General features: G+C 38.7%; 2 protein-coding genes across 3 annotated transcripts; both read left to right on the top strand.

Annotated features, from left to right (window-relative positions):
• Positions 1 to 6,800: 6,800 nt before the first annotated feature.
• On the top strand, positions 6,801 to 11,967 carry LOC125218916. Of its 2 annotated transcripts, none has more exons than XM_048120721.1 (4): positions 6,801 to 8,011; positions 8,213 to 8,509; positions 8,949 to 9,040; positions 10,838 to 11,967. In XM_048120721.1, exons 1-4 carry the CDS (start codon positions 7,076 to 7,078, stop codon positions 11,697 to 11,699), a joined length of 2,187 nt encoding a protein of 728 aa, XP_047976678.1. In that variant the 5' UTR covers positions 6,801 to 7,075; the 3' UTR covers positions 11,700 to 11,967. The 2 variants fall into 2 exon arrangements, with proteins under 2 accessions (XP_047976678.1, XP_047976677.1); XM_048120720.1 differs by having other exon boundaries at positions 6,801 to 8,026.
• Positions 11,968 to 12,617: 650 nt separating this feature from the next.
• Positions 12,618 to 17,322, top strand: LOC125220417 (3-isopropylmalate dehydratase small subunit 1-like). Its single transcript, XM_048122589.1, has 3 exons — positions 12,618 to 12,688; positions 15,134 to 15,639; positions 17,064 to 17,322. Exons 1-2 carry the CDS (start codon positions 12,618 to 12,620, stop codon positions 15,630 to 15,632), a joined length of 570 nt encoding a protein of 189 aa, XP_047978546.1. The 3' UTR covers positions 15,633 to 15,639; positions 17,064 to 17,322.
• Positions 17,323 to 18,238: the final 916 nt, after the last annotated feature.

The raw sequence follows: 18,238 nt of genomic DNA, 5'->3' as shown, positions 1-18,238 counted from the left end.
GTGAAGAAGATCGACGCCGCGGTCTTAGCCGGCGGCGTGGACGAGTCCCTTCTCGTTTTCACATCGCCGCGAGATCGTTCCGACTAGGGATATCAATGTGGCTAACCCGCTCGGGTTCGGGCCAATCCACTAGGGTTGTCGGGCTATTTGGGTGCGGGTTATTCGGTCTGTGAATTTTTCGGGTTATAAATTTTCGGCCCTAACCCTAAATCTCCGGGTTTCGAGCTAACCCACGGGCTATTCGGATCAATAGTAATCTTATATGTTATACTTTCTACCCAATCCAATATTCTAAATTATTAAAAAAAAAAAGATTGTCGCAAATAGTAGAGTATTATAAAAATGATCAAGAGAAAGAAAATAATGGCAATTGAAAATTGAAACAAAATAGATAAACATATCATTTAATTAATAGCACATATGAATCGACTACAATTAAATGGAAATCATGCATTTCATATAACTCTAACTTTCAATTTGAGAGAGAAGACATAATTACCATATATTGAATATTCTGCATATCAATGTTGTATTTAATATTGATATTACCATATATACTTCATATAAGTATATATAATCCAAAATTTTAATTACTCCCTCCGTCCCCCATTAGGAGTCACACTTCCGTTTCTGCACTCGTTTTATAAAAGTGATAATAAATAGTTAAAGTGGAGAAATGGTAAAGTAAGAGAGACAGAGCCCACTTCTGAATATGAGTTGCGATTTTTCGGCCCTAGCCCTATGATTTTACCAGGTAATTCGGGTCGACCCGTGGGTTTCAGGTTAGATTGACATCCCTAGCTCCGACCCTTCCACTGAACATGCGCGATTTTCTGGGGTTCGCCGGGACCGGCGGCATGCACGAGACCACCCTCGTCTGCATGTCGCTGGCCGATCGCCTCCCTCGCTCCCACTCAACTCGACAACCCTCTGCACATACTTCATTCAAATAGTTTATTACAACATTCGATGTGCTTATTACACCATTCAATGAGATTATCGTTCCATTTTGTTATCAGTGTCGTGGCAGCGGTGATAGACATTGCAGAGAGAAACGGTACGCGACGGCGAAACAACATGTACGCACTGAAATGAAGTAATAATCCTATTGGAATGAAGTAAAGACATATTTGAATGAAGTACTCTCTCCGTCCCAATTAAGTTGAGACAAATCTTTTGGACATGAAGATTAAGAAATTGTGTTGAAAAGAAGTAGAGTGGAATAAAGTAGGAAAGATAAAGAGAGATTAAAGTAGATGGTAGAATAAAGTAAGAATGATTGGATGTTTTGTTATCTGTTAAAAAAGGAAATTACTCAACTTAGTTAGGACATCCCAGAGAGGAATATGACTCAACTTAGATGGGACGGAGAGAGTAATATATATTCTGGAATGAAGATAAATTCTCCTAATATGTTATGACTTATTTATCCCAGGCTGAAATATGATAGGCTCGTGATAAAGACGAAAATAATTTATACTACATTTGTTCATCTCATCCATAAAAAACTAGATCTAAAAACTTAAATTTGGTCTATTTCTATAATTTTGCAATAAAGAGTGAACTTGGGAACACCATATCAAATTAATTAGAAATAAGTATACCATCCAATGATACAATATTTTAAACGATAAATTACTATCGATTTATTCATTATTATGACAGTAGTAAAACTGTAAAAGTCCATACGTGATGAATGTAACATAGAGAATTATCTCACTAAAATAAATAAATAATTACACACTGACACCATGAAATAAAATCCAGAATTAGGAATTTGGGAATATATTGTATTTATATAATTTTTATTAATTAAAAATTATGGTTTAGATATATAGAGGCACATAAAAATACTATGTGCATCTCCATTCTTCATGCACATGCTATCGCGCTAGAAATGAACAACCTGTGGGTGCTCCGTCTCGTCACTTAACTCGGGGTTGAGGGACGGTTGGCGGGCTGTCTCGCCACGCGCCAGCGCCATGTGGAGAGCTTTGGTGTGCGGCGTGACGCCCATTCACCGGCCCGCGAGTGGCCGTCGATTTTTTGCTACTTTTTTTTAAAATATGAATAAAAAAAATAACCGTTTTTTAATGTTTTTTTCTGATTTTTTTTTTAGAATTTAAGGGTGCCATTTTTAATTTCTAGTATTTTAAATTTTTTTTTTTTTTTGTTTTAGGATTTTAATTATGTGTTTTTTTTTTGTTTTTTTAGGATTTTAATTATGTGTTTTTTTATATTTTTTTAGGATTTTAAATTGTATTTTTCTTTTATTTAATGAAGTGTGTTTTTATTAATTGAATTTGTTGGAAATAAAAATAAAAATGAAATTGAATGAATAGTTAAGAGATGAGATGGTTACGAGATGGATGAGTGCAGGTGGGGCCCATGAATAGTTAAGGGATGAATGATGTCTCTTAGTTAAAAGATGGGGTAAAAAGTGCAGTGGGGCCCATAAATAATGAAAAGATGGAACGATTAAAAGACGGTATTGAGACACGGATGCGGATGGCCTTAAGAGCATCCGCAATGGTCACGCGTATTTTGGGGTAGCCGGGTCGAACAACGACCTCAACGTCCTCAACTCGTCTCCCCTCTTCAACGAGAAGTGCCGGGCGTCGGTCCAGCCGTCTCTTTTGTTGCCAACGGCAACCGGCATGATATGGGCTACTACTTGGCGGATGGGATATACCCTCGGTGGCCGGTCTTTGTGAAGACGATCCGACAAACAAGCGATGAAAGGAAGGCCTACTTTGCGCAACGACAGGAGTCGGCGCGCAAGGACGTGGAGCGCGCATTTGGTGTGCTCCGGTCTCGATGGGCGGCAATTAAGGGTCCCACGCGTTTGTGGGATGTCGGATGCGTTTCCGAAATAATGTACGCCTGCATTATCATGCACAACATGATTGTCGAAGACGAAGGCGTACAAGCGGACTAGTTGGGTCGGTGACGATGAAGCCGGTCCAAGCCACGGAGCGGCCACCCCTAGTGTACGCCGGTACCTCTCGATGAAGCCGGCCGCCTCAAGGAATTTGCCAACATGCGCCAAGTTGAAGCTCATATTCAACTCCAAAAGGATATAATTGAAGAGTTGTGGGCACGGAGGACTCGGCGATAGTTTTTTTTCTTTATTATTTTTGTAATTTTTTTTTTAATCTATGTAACTTTTTTTAAATGCATTTAATGAATTTTCCCGTATATGTGTCGTAAATTTAATTCCGTATTTTAATTCCGTAAATGTAGTGTATTTTGAATTATTTTTATTGCGGCTGGCCTAAATTTGATGTGGCAGGTGATTTTTTGAGTGTTGCTGACGTGGCAGGGGAGAGAATGGCTGGCCTATGGCTGGCCTATTAACCATTGCGGATGCTCGGGGTTGAGGGACGGTTGGCGGGCTGTCTCGCCACGCGCCAGCGCCATGTGGAGAGCTTTGGTGTGCGGCGTGACGCCCATTCACCGGCCCGCGAGTGGCCGTCGATTTTTTGCTACTTTTTTTTAAAATATGAATAAAAAAAATAACCGTTTTTTAATGTTTTTTTCTGATTTTTTTTTAGAATTTAAGGGTGCCATTTTTAATTTCTAGTATTTTAATTTATTTTTTTTTTGTTTTTTTAGGATTTTAATTATGTGTTTTTTTTTTGTTTTTTTAGGATTTTAATTATGTGTTTTTTTATATTTTTTTAGGATTTTAAATTGTATTTTTCTTTTATTTAATGAAGTGTGTTTTTATTAATTGAATTTGTTGGAAATAAAAATAAAAATGAAATTGAATGAATAGTTAAGAGATGAGATGGTTACGAGATGGATGAGTGCAGGTGGGGCCCATGAATAGTTAAGGGATGAATGATGTCTCTTAGTTAAAAGATGGGGTAAAAAGTGCAGTGGGGCCCATAAATAATGAAAAGATGGAACGATTAAAAGACGGTATTGAGACACGGATGCGGATGGCCTTAACAAAAGGCTAGATTGCTACATGTACTTGATTTCTAATAGAATCTCGATAAGTAGTGGATAACGTACATGGAGTATTTGTTTTGAACTTTCTGTTAACTGTAGGCACCAAACTATAGCTGCTATTCAATCTAATTAGGTAATTTCTTGATTCATCAATGTTTGTCTAGTTAATTTAAGTGGGTTTGCAAATTAAATTCGATTTTTTTTAACTTGGCACATATCCTTCGGTTTTAATTAAATGGTTGAGATTTTTCCATCACATGTATTATTATTAATAACAAATGCAACGAAAATATCAATTCGAATTTATGCAGAAACTACCAATTCATTAACAAATAAAATTCTAATCTATGAGAATGGGCAGAAAATTATAGTATACTATAAATTGAATTGGTACATTAACTCAAATCAATTACTCCCTACTATTTTATTTATTAATATTATTAAAATATATCCCAATTATTGCTACCATCCATATTATTGCAGTATAGTATTTCGCGTAACGAAAATAAAAGGTTCCCTCTACAAGAAACAAAATACAACGAAAGGTAATTAAATCTTTAAATATATATGAAGAACCGGAAAAACCCCTACAGTCCACCATTCCAATTTATAGTTTATCCTACTATTACAAAAATGCATGATCATATGAAAAATAATTTGTCAAATATATAGATATAGCTTCACGAAGTAAAAAATGGATTTTTTTCAATGACAAATACTTGAAAAAACTAATTCCATTCACAAAAAATGAGCAACGTGAAGTTTGTTGCTTTGTGCAGACAGAGACTTAATAATTAGTCCATATGATTGTTTTATAGTAGGTCATGCCTATGATTCATTTGTAAATAAAGAGATACGAAAAGGTAATTTATAACTATTGAGTAAGCCTCTTTTTTTTTACCAAAAATGGAAAGTTGTTGGAGATACATAATGCTATTTCATCCGTTTTCTTTTTCAGCAGAGTTTTCATAAATGTTTAATTGAAAAATAACTCTATCGAACGATGTAGTAGCGTAAAGTTAATTAATTGGACATTGTCGACCAATGGTTAATTTTTAATTGAAGTCAATATATTATTTCTTTCTCTCCAAAAATACATATATCCATATTTTTTACTCCACTCGTACTGGAAAAAATAAAATAATTTGCACTGAAGCCATGCAATAATTTAATCCCTAAAATCATGCTTCACCTCATATAAATAACATCCAAAATCAGACAATTCACACACGCGCAACAATTGCACAAACAAAGTCATATGTTCATATTAGTATGCACTACTGCAACGAGTGAAAACGACACTCGTACCAAACTCCAGGGCCAAATTGAGAGCTTGGATCCCCTATTGTGGCAAAATGAACAACAAGAGATGCTGTGTAGATCAAAGTCACCAATTTATGAATAAGAGAAAATAAAAAAATGCACAGTAGGAGATCCAAGTCCCCAAATCGAATACCAAAATTCCATTTGCAAAAGATAGGAAAAGGATGATTTTGATTGATTAGATGGATTCCAATAGACTAATTTTTTTTTGTTTGAGCACGTGTGTACCGAATCTGCCTTTGACGAAATTCGATTAATCGTGCTCAATCGGATTTGCGAATTAAGGCCGAAAGTCTTCCTATAGGTGACGGAATTCCAATAGACTATTTTAATTGCCGCAAACGTTGACCAATAATTGATCCAAGCTATCAATACCATGCTACTCTTATTTCACTCTTTTACTAAGTAGAAGTATAAAATATTCTACTCCACTAAGAAAAAATATACTGCTCTCTCCGTCTCAAAAAAAATGTCACACTTTTCTTTTTAGTTTGTCCCACAAAAGATGTCATATTTTCCTTTTTAGAAAAAGCTTTCTCTCACATGAATATAAAAATTAGAGGGAACATCTTTTTAAGTCCACGAACTTTGCCAAAGTATCATTTTAGATCCGTAAACTTTGAAAATATCATTTTAGGTCCATCAACTATGGGTTAATATTATTTGAGGTATTTTGGATTTTTTTTGGACGAAAATGCCCTTAAGACCTTCAAAGATCAATTTGGACAATTCTTTCGCTAATCATCTTGCGTCAGAGACATAGAATCCAACTATTTTTAACGGCACATTTTTATATTTAAATTCAGTTTAGATGTTAATTGATCTCCATTTTGAAATTTATCTCCAAATGACAATCCAAATTAATAGCTATCCAATTTCAAAATAAATAAACTAAATAGAATTCACTCATCACCTATTGCAAGTTATTAAAATGCAGTTTAGATTGAAAAAATAAAATAAAGTATCAAGTCCCAATTCACTATTATTAAATAATTAGTCATCTAATAATTGGAAAACTAACACATATTTTTTATGGCAAATTTTAATTATATTTAAATTCAATTTGGATGATAACTGAATTAAATAGTAGTAAAAATATTGTTGGAGTCTAGGTCTTGGACGCAAAATGAGTAGCGAAAGTATTGTCTAAATTGTCCTTTGAAGGCCTTAAGGGCTTTTTCGTCCAAAAAAAATTCAAAATACCTCAAATGATATTAACTTGTAGTTCACGGACCTAAAATGATATTTTCAAAGTTCACGGACCTAAAATGATACTTTGACAATGTGAACCTAAAAAGATGTTCCCTCTAAAAATTATATTTTCTCTCTCCTTTTAACACATAAAATAAAACCTCCTAAAATCCTGTGTCGTCTCAAGTGTGACATTTTTTGCGGGACGGAGGGAGTAGTACGTATGAATATACGCACACAACACGCAGTGAGTTGTAAGTCAGATAATCTAACTGAAACCAGAAAAAAAGGATGTCTGCACCAATCATTCATACTCTTCACTATTGCATGCTGTTTGTTAGCCTATTTTATTTGTCTTGCTTCCAAACCTTATTTTATTAATTTTTCCAATCAGGGCTGACGCCTTTGAAATGCATTTGCCTCTTCATCTAATTCACAAATGCCCTTTTAGTAACACCACAATAAATTAGGTATTGTTTTCCCAGCAATGAAGAATCACCGCAGATTTGGCTGATCCATATGCATCTTTGAATGAAGAAATTAATTGCTGTTTTTCGGTTGTCAACAACCATAAATGCATTTGAGGTTGGCTTGTGAGTGAAAAATGGCAACTTTAATCCCCGGGGTTTTGCTAAAGCTACTTGAGCACGTGAACACGGACGTCAAGGTCGCCGGGGAGCACCGCTCATCGCTGCTGCAGGTCGTCAGCATCGTCCCGGCGCTTGCCGCCGGCGAGCTCTTCCCCAATCAAGGCTTTTACCTCAAGGTATCCGACTCCTCACATGCTACTTACGTGTCTTTGCCTGATGAGCATGATGATCTAATTCTTAGCGATAAGATTCAATTGGGTCAGTTTGTTCATGTTGAGAGGCTCGAGGCCGCCTCCCCTGTGCCCATTCTCAGAGGCGTTAGGCCGGTGCCGGGCCGCCACCCGTGTGTAGGAACCCCTGAGGATATAGTTGCCACTCACTCTTTAGGATTCTTGAACAATAATGGCAATCCTTCTAGATCAATAGATAAGAGTAGATCAGGGTCCATCTCATCGGGCAATGTAGGGCTGAGGGATGGGAAATCGAATCCTTCGCCATTGGATGCTGGTTTGAAGAAGGCTCGTGGATTGGCTCGATCCAAGTCTCAGCTGTCGAAGCTTTCTTTGGCTGTGGATGTGAAGAGGGAGTCTGTTGGTGGTAAGGTGAAGTCCTCAGTCTCAAGGTCGATACCCTCGTCTCCCACCAGCTGTTACTCGCTGCCGACGTCTTTTGAAAAGTTCTCCAGTGGTGTTAGGAATCAGGCGAAGATCAAGGGGCTGGAGAGGTTGGAGAAGGCGAGTGGTGTTTCGGGGTCGAAGGAAAAGCCTAGCCCTCTTCGTGGGGCATATTCGAGTGGGAAGAAGGTCTCTAATGGGAACTTGATGAAGAATATTGTTCAAGGACTTGAATTGGGGCCAAAAGTATTGAGAAAAAGCTGGGAAGGGAATATGGATGCCAAGAATAGGGAGAGCCCCAGACTGAAAGTTCACAGGCAGGAAATTAAGCCAGATGTAAGAAGTAACTCCGTGAGTATCTCTCTCTCTCTCTCTCCCTTCGTTTCCTGGAAGAATCAGAAATTAAGCCCCAGATTTTTCTCATTTTTAAGGCTTTTGTCCTTATTTCATCTGCTTCTCTTCATGTTAAATATGGTGTGAATTATTTTTTCACAAATAATATTTCTTACATTAGCCATGTTATTCTTCACCGTGTAGGCACCAAGAAAATCAGTGAGCGAGAGATTGCCATCTAAAGAAGATAGCAAGCCTTCAAAATATACCAGAGATGAAAGCAACGTTAATGCATCTGTCAAGAAGGCTTCTGTTAATGGGGATGCACCTGGTGCTGTTAAGGCATCTGCACGAATTTCTATGGGAAAGAATTTATCTTTAGAAGTTGCTAAGAATGGACTGCCAGGAAATTTGGTCAAGGTTTCTGTTAGTAATCGGCGACTGACCGAAGCAAATGTTTCGTGGGCCTCACTGCCATCTACTCTTGCAAAGCTTGGGAAGGTGCGATACCTTGTTTGTTTCAATATTTTTTAACAGGGGCCTAGGTCTGATGACTTTCTAGAATATGATCCAGTTAATTTATGACCAAGTTTTCACCAGTGTGTGTAATATCTGTAAACAATCTGTTAGAAAGAGTTATGAGGTCTTATATTGTATGCCTTTCTGTTGGACATAAGTTATAGGTGCTGATGGTGGCTTTTAGTTGTACTGTAATGACAAATTTTACTACACACTGAAATTGAATGTATGCAATATGCTCATAATAATTTGGAATCTGTTGGGACTCGTGGAGATTCTCTTAGCTTAAGGTTTTCCATTCATGAGAAATGCTTGAGATGTATATTATCCTTACCGGCTAATTCGCATGAGCTTCTTTGTTAGATTTCCGGGGAATACTTTTTTTATTTCTGATTGTGAAACTTTCTGACCTGGATAACAGGAAGTCTTGAAGCACAGGGATTCGGCACAGACGGCTGCTGTAGAAGCAATGCAAGAGGCGTCAATTGCTGAAACTCTGCTTGGATGCTTAAGGTATTGTCTTTATAAAAGAAAAAACAACTTACTCCATCAAACTATGTATTTTGAGATTGCACATATATGAGAAAAACCAACATATATTACATATTTATAATATTGTGATTGCACAAATACCTACCGTACTATATGGAATTCAAATTTTCTCTAGTCATGTGCATTTAGGAAATTTTTTGTTCGGGTCAAGTATTGTTAGGCATCTCACTTCTATCGCAGTTTGAGCATATGGCTACCAACAGAATTTGTCATGACTAAATGCTTCCAGACACTACACATGTTAGATGATTATAAATGTTTTCTAGCTATGTTTTGTAATATTTGACCCATTATGAGCGCCAGTTCCTAACCTGGCGACTGTTTTGATTCTAAATGCAAAGAACTTTCTTTAAGCCTGAATATAAGTTTCTAGCTGTATTTTTGTTTTTCCGGGACAAAGGATCGCTCATGAGAAATCTGGAGATTCTTGATACTACTATATTTTTAGAAAAATGAAGAGTTAAGTTGTGGGGTTATACTTAGGAAGCATTATAAGGCTTAGAAGCCTGAAAAGGTAAGCAGGTATAGACTAATAATAGTAAAATTATTCAGTTCCTTTATGTTTTCAGTGGTTGATCTTTATAGGAGCCAAAAACACGATTTAACACACTGTATATTTTGTATAGTTTCAATAGAAAGGAAGCTTAGTGTTCTTTATGATACTTAACTTGAAACCCTACTGTTTTAATGCTGAATTGACACTAAAAGACCTTTGAATTTGAACGAAATTTCAAATGAAAAATATGCTTAGTTATATCCAAATCTGTTCTTTATAATAGTAACAAAAAGCTGCCTCGATTAAGTTATTAAGTTCAATGGGGTTCCCATTGGAACAATGAGTCATGCTACAGTGTGATTCTCCAATCTCTGATATGTCTGATACAATGAAGGTTTTTGAGTTCTTTGTGTTGCTATCCACTAAGCAACCTTAAATCTAATCATACACGTCCTCAAAGGTAGGCACCTCACAATCTTCAAAGGTTCTCTCAGTTCTTTCTAACCAAAGAGACCAGAACATTGCCTGCGGTAGTAATTAGTACTATGTGACTATGTTGTCATTGATCTAGGGATATATCTCCATTCTACAGTTTCATTTCTTTGAGTTCTGTATCCATTTTCTTTAAATGAAAGAGAAAAGCTCTTCATGGAAGTATGGCTCTTTTGCTTAATTACCAAAATTCAAGAAGACCGTATCAAGCTTGTGGTTTCAACTCTTATAATCCCAGCTCCTTGAACCCTGTACCATAAAATCAGAGCGATGGACAGGTGTAAAAGTATGTGGTTCGATCTAATCTTAGTCACTTCTCTTGTACACGATCAGGATGCTTTCACTAATCCTAGAAACAACTTACCCTGTTTTTAGAGTACAGTATCATTGTGAAAAGAAATTAAACTATAGAATTTGATGTTTCCTTAATCATTAGTATGAAAACTGTCCTGCACACTGCTATTCTCCCGGTTATCCTTTTTTCGACAAGGTGACAAGCACTCATATCTGAATTCTGTTTATTATGTATCTTGCAATATTGCTGAGGTAGCATTAAGAAAATGATTGTGCTTGAACCTATGATCCAGTAACTTTCCACAATTAATTTGAGATATGATGCACTTGTTTGTGCAATTTCCTGGGGATCAGAGTCCATCTATCTAGTACTTGATTGCTCTACATGATGTACGCATATTATCATATTTTCTTATCACGGAGAGCCTTGAGATAGTATAACTAAAGTTCACTCATCCATTGCATTTACTTGGCAGCACATATTCTGAGTTGAGTTTGTCTGCCAAAGAAGATAGCCCACAGCCTGCAGTGGATCAGTTCTTACATCTGCATGCACGGCTGAGCAAAGTGCACCTTGTTGCAGATTCTTTATTGAAAATTCTCTCTCATGATCCAGATAACGAAGAAAGTCCACCTGAAGAGGCATTAAAGGTGACTTCAGATGGGAGTAAACAAGCTGCTTCTTGGGTTAATGCTGCATTAGCTACCAATTTGGTTTCCTTCACGGTGTACAGAAAACCTGGCAGCCTCAGCCCGGTTGCATCATCGGCTCCCTCTCCAGTTTCAAAGACAAATACAGGTAGCCAACCTGTAATAGTCCTTGAAACCTCTGCTAAGAATACAGCAGCAGCTCCAAAAGCTCTTTCAAAACCCCGGCAGACAGCAAATTCCAAGAATGCTTTAGCTGGGGCACTGCGCAAGCCGATTGACGGGGTGGCTGTCGGTCAGAGCGTGAGAAATTCGCCTCCGATAGAGTGGGCTAAAGGAGATGGCCTTGATGAGGCTGCAGAGCTCTCTGAGAAGCTGCAGTTGGAGTCTCAAGATTGGTTCTTGGGATTTGTGGAGAGATTCTTGGATTATGATGTGGACACATCGGCTTTGTCAGATAACAGTCAGATAGCTGGAATGTTGAGTCAGCTGAAGAGTGTGAATGACTGGTTAGATGAAATAGGATCAAGTAAGGAGGAAGAGCCACCTCCCATACCCACAGAGACGATCGATCGGATACGAAAGAAGATATATGAGTATCTCCTGACTCATGTGGAGTCTGCAGCAGCGGCACTGGGTGGTGGTAGCACACGCAACTCTCCAACAAAAGAAGCAAAAGGAAGAAGGTGATATCAAACTAAGAAAATATGTGTAATTCATCTCCTCTTATTCTACCTGCCAAGCAGTTAGACACATCATATATTTAATGTGTATATAATTTTTTAGCAATGCGTTAGAGGCTCTCTTTCTTATTTAGGTCCCTTTTTGTCCTTTGGGTGGATGGAGAGAGGTTTCACTTTTTTCACAGGAATTGTTTATAAAGTGTTTTGCAGAAATTAGGAATTTGTTGACCTTTTAAGTGCAGTACTATACTCTTGTAGTGGGGCTTTTTATCTTATTTATATTGGTTAAAAAATGGTGATTAATTACATTTCCACCTTCCGAAGGCGCATATTGATGAAAATAAAAATAAAATTTTTATTTTTAGATTTTTGATACTATATCATATAGATGCTCAAACGATATGAAATTAATTACTATGAATTTCTGGGCAGTGTGCTTATTTTAACTCGATATAGATTTGTTGGCCGATGACTCCCCTTGTTCGGAGACTGTCGCCGGCATCGAGACATTACTCTTTGAAGGATCAGGGCATCGCCGATCCGTGGACTCCAGGGGGGGGCGGGGCTGTAAGGGGGCCGGAGAAAAAGCAGGCCCCACGGCCCCGGGAGCGCGGGTAGGGGCAAGGCAAGTCCGAGCTTTTCCCTCACCCCGGGGGGAGGGAGGGAGGAGGGTGTGGATGAGGGCGAGCGGAGGCGATCGGGCGTGTGGGAAAATGCCGCTCCCAAGGCTGAGTCGGTGTTAGAGGATCCCTCCGGACGAGCCGTATGTTGACCGAATGTCGCTCGCATCGGCCGCCTCTGGGCCCCCAAAACCCCTGGGGCGAAGCCTCGCATCCCGAGATATGCCGGAAGCAGTGGTCGGTTGAGGCGCTAAGCTTTGTCGTTTTGCCTCATCTCAAAACAACATGCGCATGGTATGCGCGGCATGTCCGAGGATGATGTGCGGAGACAATCCTTGGCCATTCCCGACAAAGACGGGATCAAAGAGTTTGACCGGTAGGCATTTCCCCGATCAAGGACTCGCAAAAATTTGCGGTTGGCGTCCGACCGGCTAGGGGGACGAAGATCAACTCTTCCGGTGAGTACGCCGGCGGGCTTGGTTCCGACCGAGCTCCCGAAGCCGATGAAGTGGCCCGGCTACCACGAACGGCCTCCGTTGTCGTCGCCGATGGGGCATCGGCTGCGCGCGGGTGGCGAAGGAAGCGGGGGAGGGGATTATGTAATTTTATTTACTATGTTTTTTTTTTAATTATGTAATTTTTTTAAATTATGTAATTTAATGTAATTTTCGTATTTCCCGTTCGTATTCGTGTCGAATTTTATTTCCGTGAATTTACATTGTGAATTAATTTAATTGTGGGAAGGGCGAGTGGGAAGGGCTAGTGCAATGGGAAGGGCTAGTGATGTGGCAGTGGAATGGGAGGGGCTAGTGCTGACGTGGCATGGGAAGGGCGCGTGGGAGGGCGAATGGGAGGGCGCCGCGGACAACCTAAATGAGGCATATTTTTTGTGAACATATAACGGGAAGATATGTTATCGAGCGCGCGTGGCAAAAATGTCAAAAGGCCCTTATCCAAACCCAATTTTTCCGGCCCGGTGGTGGCGCCCCCGGCCCGCCCGGGGGTTAGGATTTCCGGCTCCCCCTAGGATCCCCCTTCCTCTTCGTCTTCCGGCCCGTTTTCCCCTGCCCCTCATACCCCCCCTTGGGGCCGGAGGACCTCCCCCGGGCCCCGCACCCGCCCGGCAACCAAAAACAAGGGGATCCATCGTCGCAACCACCATCGTCCCCCGCCTTCCTTCCCCCCTCCGCAAACCCTCACTACCGTCACCCCCCCGGCCGGCATCGGAATCATATGCCCTAAGATGGGTGCCTCCGCAAGGAAAAGCGACCACGTCGATGCGCGTGGCAGGGCGACGTGGTTCCCCGGGGGCCCGGGGACGTACTCCCGGTTTAACTCCCCTTTTGCGGGCTCCGAAATCGTGGGGGGCACACTAGTCCATGTTTTTTGCGGGAAGACGGGGCAAAGTGGTTGGGCCGTTTTTTTCCCGTGTCCAAGACCCTTTCGTTAAGTTCTCACATGGTCCAAGACTAACGTGGGGGGGAAGGCGAGCCCGAGGTGGTGTTTTTAAAAGGGGTTGGGGGGGCTTTGGGTTTAGTCCCGCCCGAGAAGGAATAAGCATTTGATGATGGCCCCAACTATGGCAAAAACAAAATTGATCAAAATTGATTATTTTTTTTTTTTTGTGAAAATTTTTAATGGGCTTTTTTATAATCCCTTTGTGTTTTTTAATTTTATGGGGGATATATACTTTTGCAAAATAAGATGTTTGAGAAATCATTTCATGGACAAAATAAATAAAAACAATTATCAACACGAGGATTTAACTTGAAAATGCTAAATAGAATTTAATTTGTCATTGATTGTGGCATAATTTTGAAGTTATGATTCAATGTTGATTTTGATTTAAATACTAGAATCGATTTTGTGTGATTTTGTCGCATGCAAACCCCTAAATAGTATTATCAATATACTCCTTCATCAGTGTGACCTTCTAATCTAACCACTCAATTTACAATACATTTATCTAATAAAAAAAAATGGAGGAAAGTGAATATTGTAAAAATGCGTTAGTCACTATAGCTTTGTTTAAATTAACGATGCATGAGTGATGGATATTAATTCGCGAATATTGATTATCAAATGCTATTAGGGATGAGAATTCAGGAACCGGGAACTCAAGTGCAATATAATACATTAAGTAATAAATCGTGAAATCAAAAGGACAAAAGTAAAAAACCATGATCATCAAAAACCAAAATTCCAACAAAATTTACAAAACTAAGTCCAAAACCAATATAAACCAACATCATTCATCAAACTAATTTTTACTTTTCTAAAACAATAATAATAAAACTAAAACAAATATATATAAATTAAATATTTAGAAAATAACGGTTATTCGGTTAGAACCGGAACTGAGATTAGCTTAAACTTAATAACCGAACCGAACCTTAACCTTATTTTTCGTTTCAATTAGGTTCGATTCTCGATAAACAAGAACCGAACCGTTTCCCATGTAAATGCTACAACGATATTATACAAATTGGATGATCAAAAGATGACTAAGGCTGTCATACAATTAAAAAAAACAGCCATTCATGCATTAAAATTTGAAATTGGATGATCAAAAGATGATTAAGGCTGTGATACAATTAATTAAAAATTGAAATTGGATAATCAAAAAGATGATTAAGGCTGTGATACAATTAAAAAAAACATCCATTCATGCATTAAAAATTGAAAATAATATTATTACTTGTAAGAGTTACCAAAACTTATTTTTATTTATAATAATTATAGAAGATGAACACTATATATAAATCTTACTCCATTTTTAATCTCTCTCACTATCCCACAACAATGGCGGCTATCTCAACAGTAACACCACCCCCGCCGAGTACCTCACCCTCGTCCCCTCCAACCCCGACGAGTACGAGAAGCTCGGCTCCTACGCCCTAATCGGCCTCCCCTCCACATACGAATCCCGATTCGTCGAGCCCGGGGCCACCAAAACCAAGTACTCGATCGTGATCGGCGGCGATAACTTCGGCTGCGGCTCGTCCCGCGAGCACGCTCCCGTGGCGCTGGGGGCGGCCGGCGTGGCGGCGGTGGTGGCGGAGTCGTATGCGAGGATTTTCTTTAGGAATTCGGTTGCTACTGGGGAGATTTATCCGCTGGAATCGGAGGGGAGGTTGTGCGAGGAGTGTACGACTGGGGATGTGGTGACGATTGAGCTTGGGGAGAGTAAGCTGATCAATCATACTACGGGGAAAGAGTATAAGCTGAAGCCGATTGGGGATGCTGGCCCTGTCATCGAGGCCGGTGGGATCTTTGCTTATGCTAGGAAAGCTGGAATGATCCCTTCCCGCGATGCCTGATTCCTCGGTAATTATACAATATTATTCCTTCAGTATCAACGCTGTTCTGTTGTGTTATTTGGTGAACCTAAATCATGGACTGGATAAAATCTATCTCCATTTTATTGAGCAATTGAATGAGGTCTGTTGTGAAATTTGGCCTAAAGTAGTGAACCTGAATCATAGAATGCATAATTTGTTGGCTTTCGTAGTTGATCTATCACTGTTTTCTCGAGCAATTAAATGTGGTCTTTGTGTGTTTATTGCGTTTGCTACTTATCTTGACATATAGTAATACAGAAGAAGAAAATTGAACTTTGAAGAAAATAGTTTTTCTTGACTGGTTAAGAACTTGATTCCCCTATTTAGAACGTTGAGATATCCATCATGCTCATGAGGAAGAGCATATATACAAACTTAATCTAAAACATTTTGCATTATGAAGGGAATAGATGACTTGTGTTTGTGTAACATGTCTACGGCCGAAGTAAGACTCTGTTGGATGCCTGATAGTTCCCACATTTAAAGAGGATTAAATAAAACAAACCTCTCTATATCTTCCTGGGACTGGTTCACCATGGTAGACCACTAGACCTATAAAAGTTTGTTGGTGTCTTGCATTGTAGTCTTTCTGGTTTTCTTATGGATCCAATATCCAGTTTGTTTGTTCAGTGGCTTTCCGTGGTTGATTGATTGTTGTAATACATGTTTGTTTGAACCCCCAAAAGGTATGCAAAATCATGCTGCGTGTTTATGGCATTTAATTGCTATGTTCTACAATTTGAAGCTACCAGACACAATTTAATCTGTAGATTCATCTGTATTCTTCGACCCCATTTTGGGGTTACATCTGTTTCTATTTTGTTGATACTATTTAAATTCTAAAACAAGCATGGCACTTCTTGCGACTGTTACTCCTTGAAGTTTTTTAATATGGATTTGTTAGAGCTTTTGCAAACAGAGCCGTGGTTTAATCTTTTCTTTGCAAATAGTTTAACTTCATATATGTGTACACAAAAGTATTCTGGAAAGCCTAATCTGCATATTTTTAACCAAATAAAGAGAAAGAAGCTGAATTGTGCTTTTCTTTGGTACATGGAAATGGTAGCAATGGGGTGGTAAATTTTTTCATTCCTGCTAATTATTTGCTGAAGTGCATCAACAGTTACTATTGATTAACATATACAAATAAGAATGTTAACAAAACATTTACTTTTCTTGCTTTGAAACTTAACAAGATACTGGGCTCACAATTACAACCTTATGGAAACCACAAACATGATTCAAGACAGGTATGAAGCTCACACTCGAGAGTGAAGGAGATCAAATGTGTTTGATTCTCAACGCTCTCTTTGTTGTGCATCTCATACAAGCTAGGAGTCTTAACTGATTGGTAAATCCGTTATCAGATGCTATGCTTCTCATCGTTTTTTTCTTTTTATTTCGGTGCAGGTATCTTCACATCCTGACACCGTACGCCACCATGCATCTCCATCAGTCTTGAGAAGTGACATTGTGATTTCTAAATAGATTCATGTGTGCTTGTAGTGTGATAGAATGATGCTTCTTTATCCTACATTAGTTTTAGTGATTCAAGTTGGAACCTTATTAGCTGTGCTGTGTTAAGACTTGAGATCAAATTATTGTAAGGCTGTTTTGCTGCATTTAAACTGATCTAAATAAATGTGAACAAATGTTTTGTGATGCAAAATCATCTTTCTTCATCCTGTTATTAAAACGCAATTTTGATGATTTAATTAAATAGTATCAACTGATTGAAGCCATCATCATCCTTGCAATTTCTTTGTAGCTGACTTGTCCATCTCTGTCTAGACCAACTTCTTTAATCATTTCTTCTACTTCTTCATCACCCACTACTCCCAAATTCATCAACGCATCTTTCAACTGTTCGAAACGGGCCATGATAGATATTTTAAGGTATAGTTCGTATATGAAGATATGTCTGCGTTCACCTCAATAAACGATATAAATCCATCTTTTCGCAGTTGAAAAATGTGAAGGCTTGTTTTAGCCTCTTCATCTACATCTTCCTATTAGATCATCAAACTAAACTAGTACATCAAATTTCTGAAACTTTTAACCTAAATGGAGTACTATAAATGCTACTTTACCTTCATTTTGGCTCCATAATAATTAAAAACTCTTGGGGTTCGTTCAGTACACGGAATTAGAATTGAATTGGAATTAGAATTCTGCAGAATTAAATTTGAAAGAATTGAATTAATTGATAATTGATAATTGATAAGAATTTGAATTCAAAAAAATTATGTAGTGTGTGTGTCGAATTTTCGATATATATCGATATTTCGATATTGAATTTCGATCGATATATCGAAATATCGATACGATAACGATATGAAATTTTTATATCGAAAGTTCGATATATCGAAATTCGATATATCGAAACTTGATACGATAACGATATGAAATTCTTTCATATCGATATTTTCGATACGATACACGATACAACGTTTTCGATACGATATACGTATCGACCCACCCTAATTATGTGTGGTGTGTGTGTGCAGGTGTCGTATGGGTATGTGTGTGTGTGTGGGTGTAGGTGTGTGACCGTGTGCAAGTATGTGTTGTTTGTGTGTGTAGGT

The sequence above is a fragment of the Salvia hispanica genome, chromosome 4 (genome assembly GCF_023119035.1).
Source record: "Salvia hispanica cultivar TCC Black 2014 chromosome 4, UniMelb_Shisp_WGS_1.0, whole genome shotgun sequence".
Taxonomy (NCBI): Eukaryota; Viridiplantae; Streptophyta; class Magnoliopsida; order Lamiales; family Lamiaceae; genus Salvia; species Salvia hispanica.
This window is presented reverse-complemented; position numbering and strand designations above follow the sequence as displayed.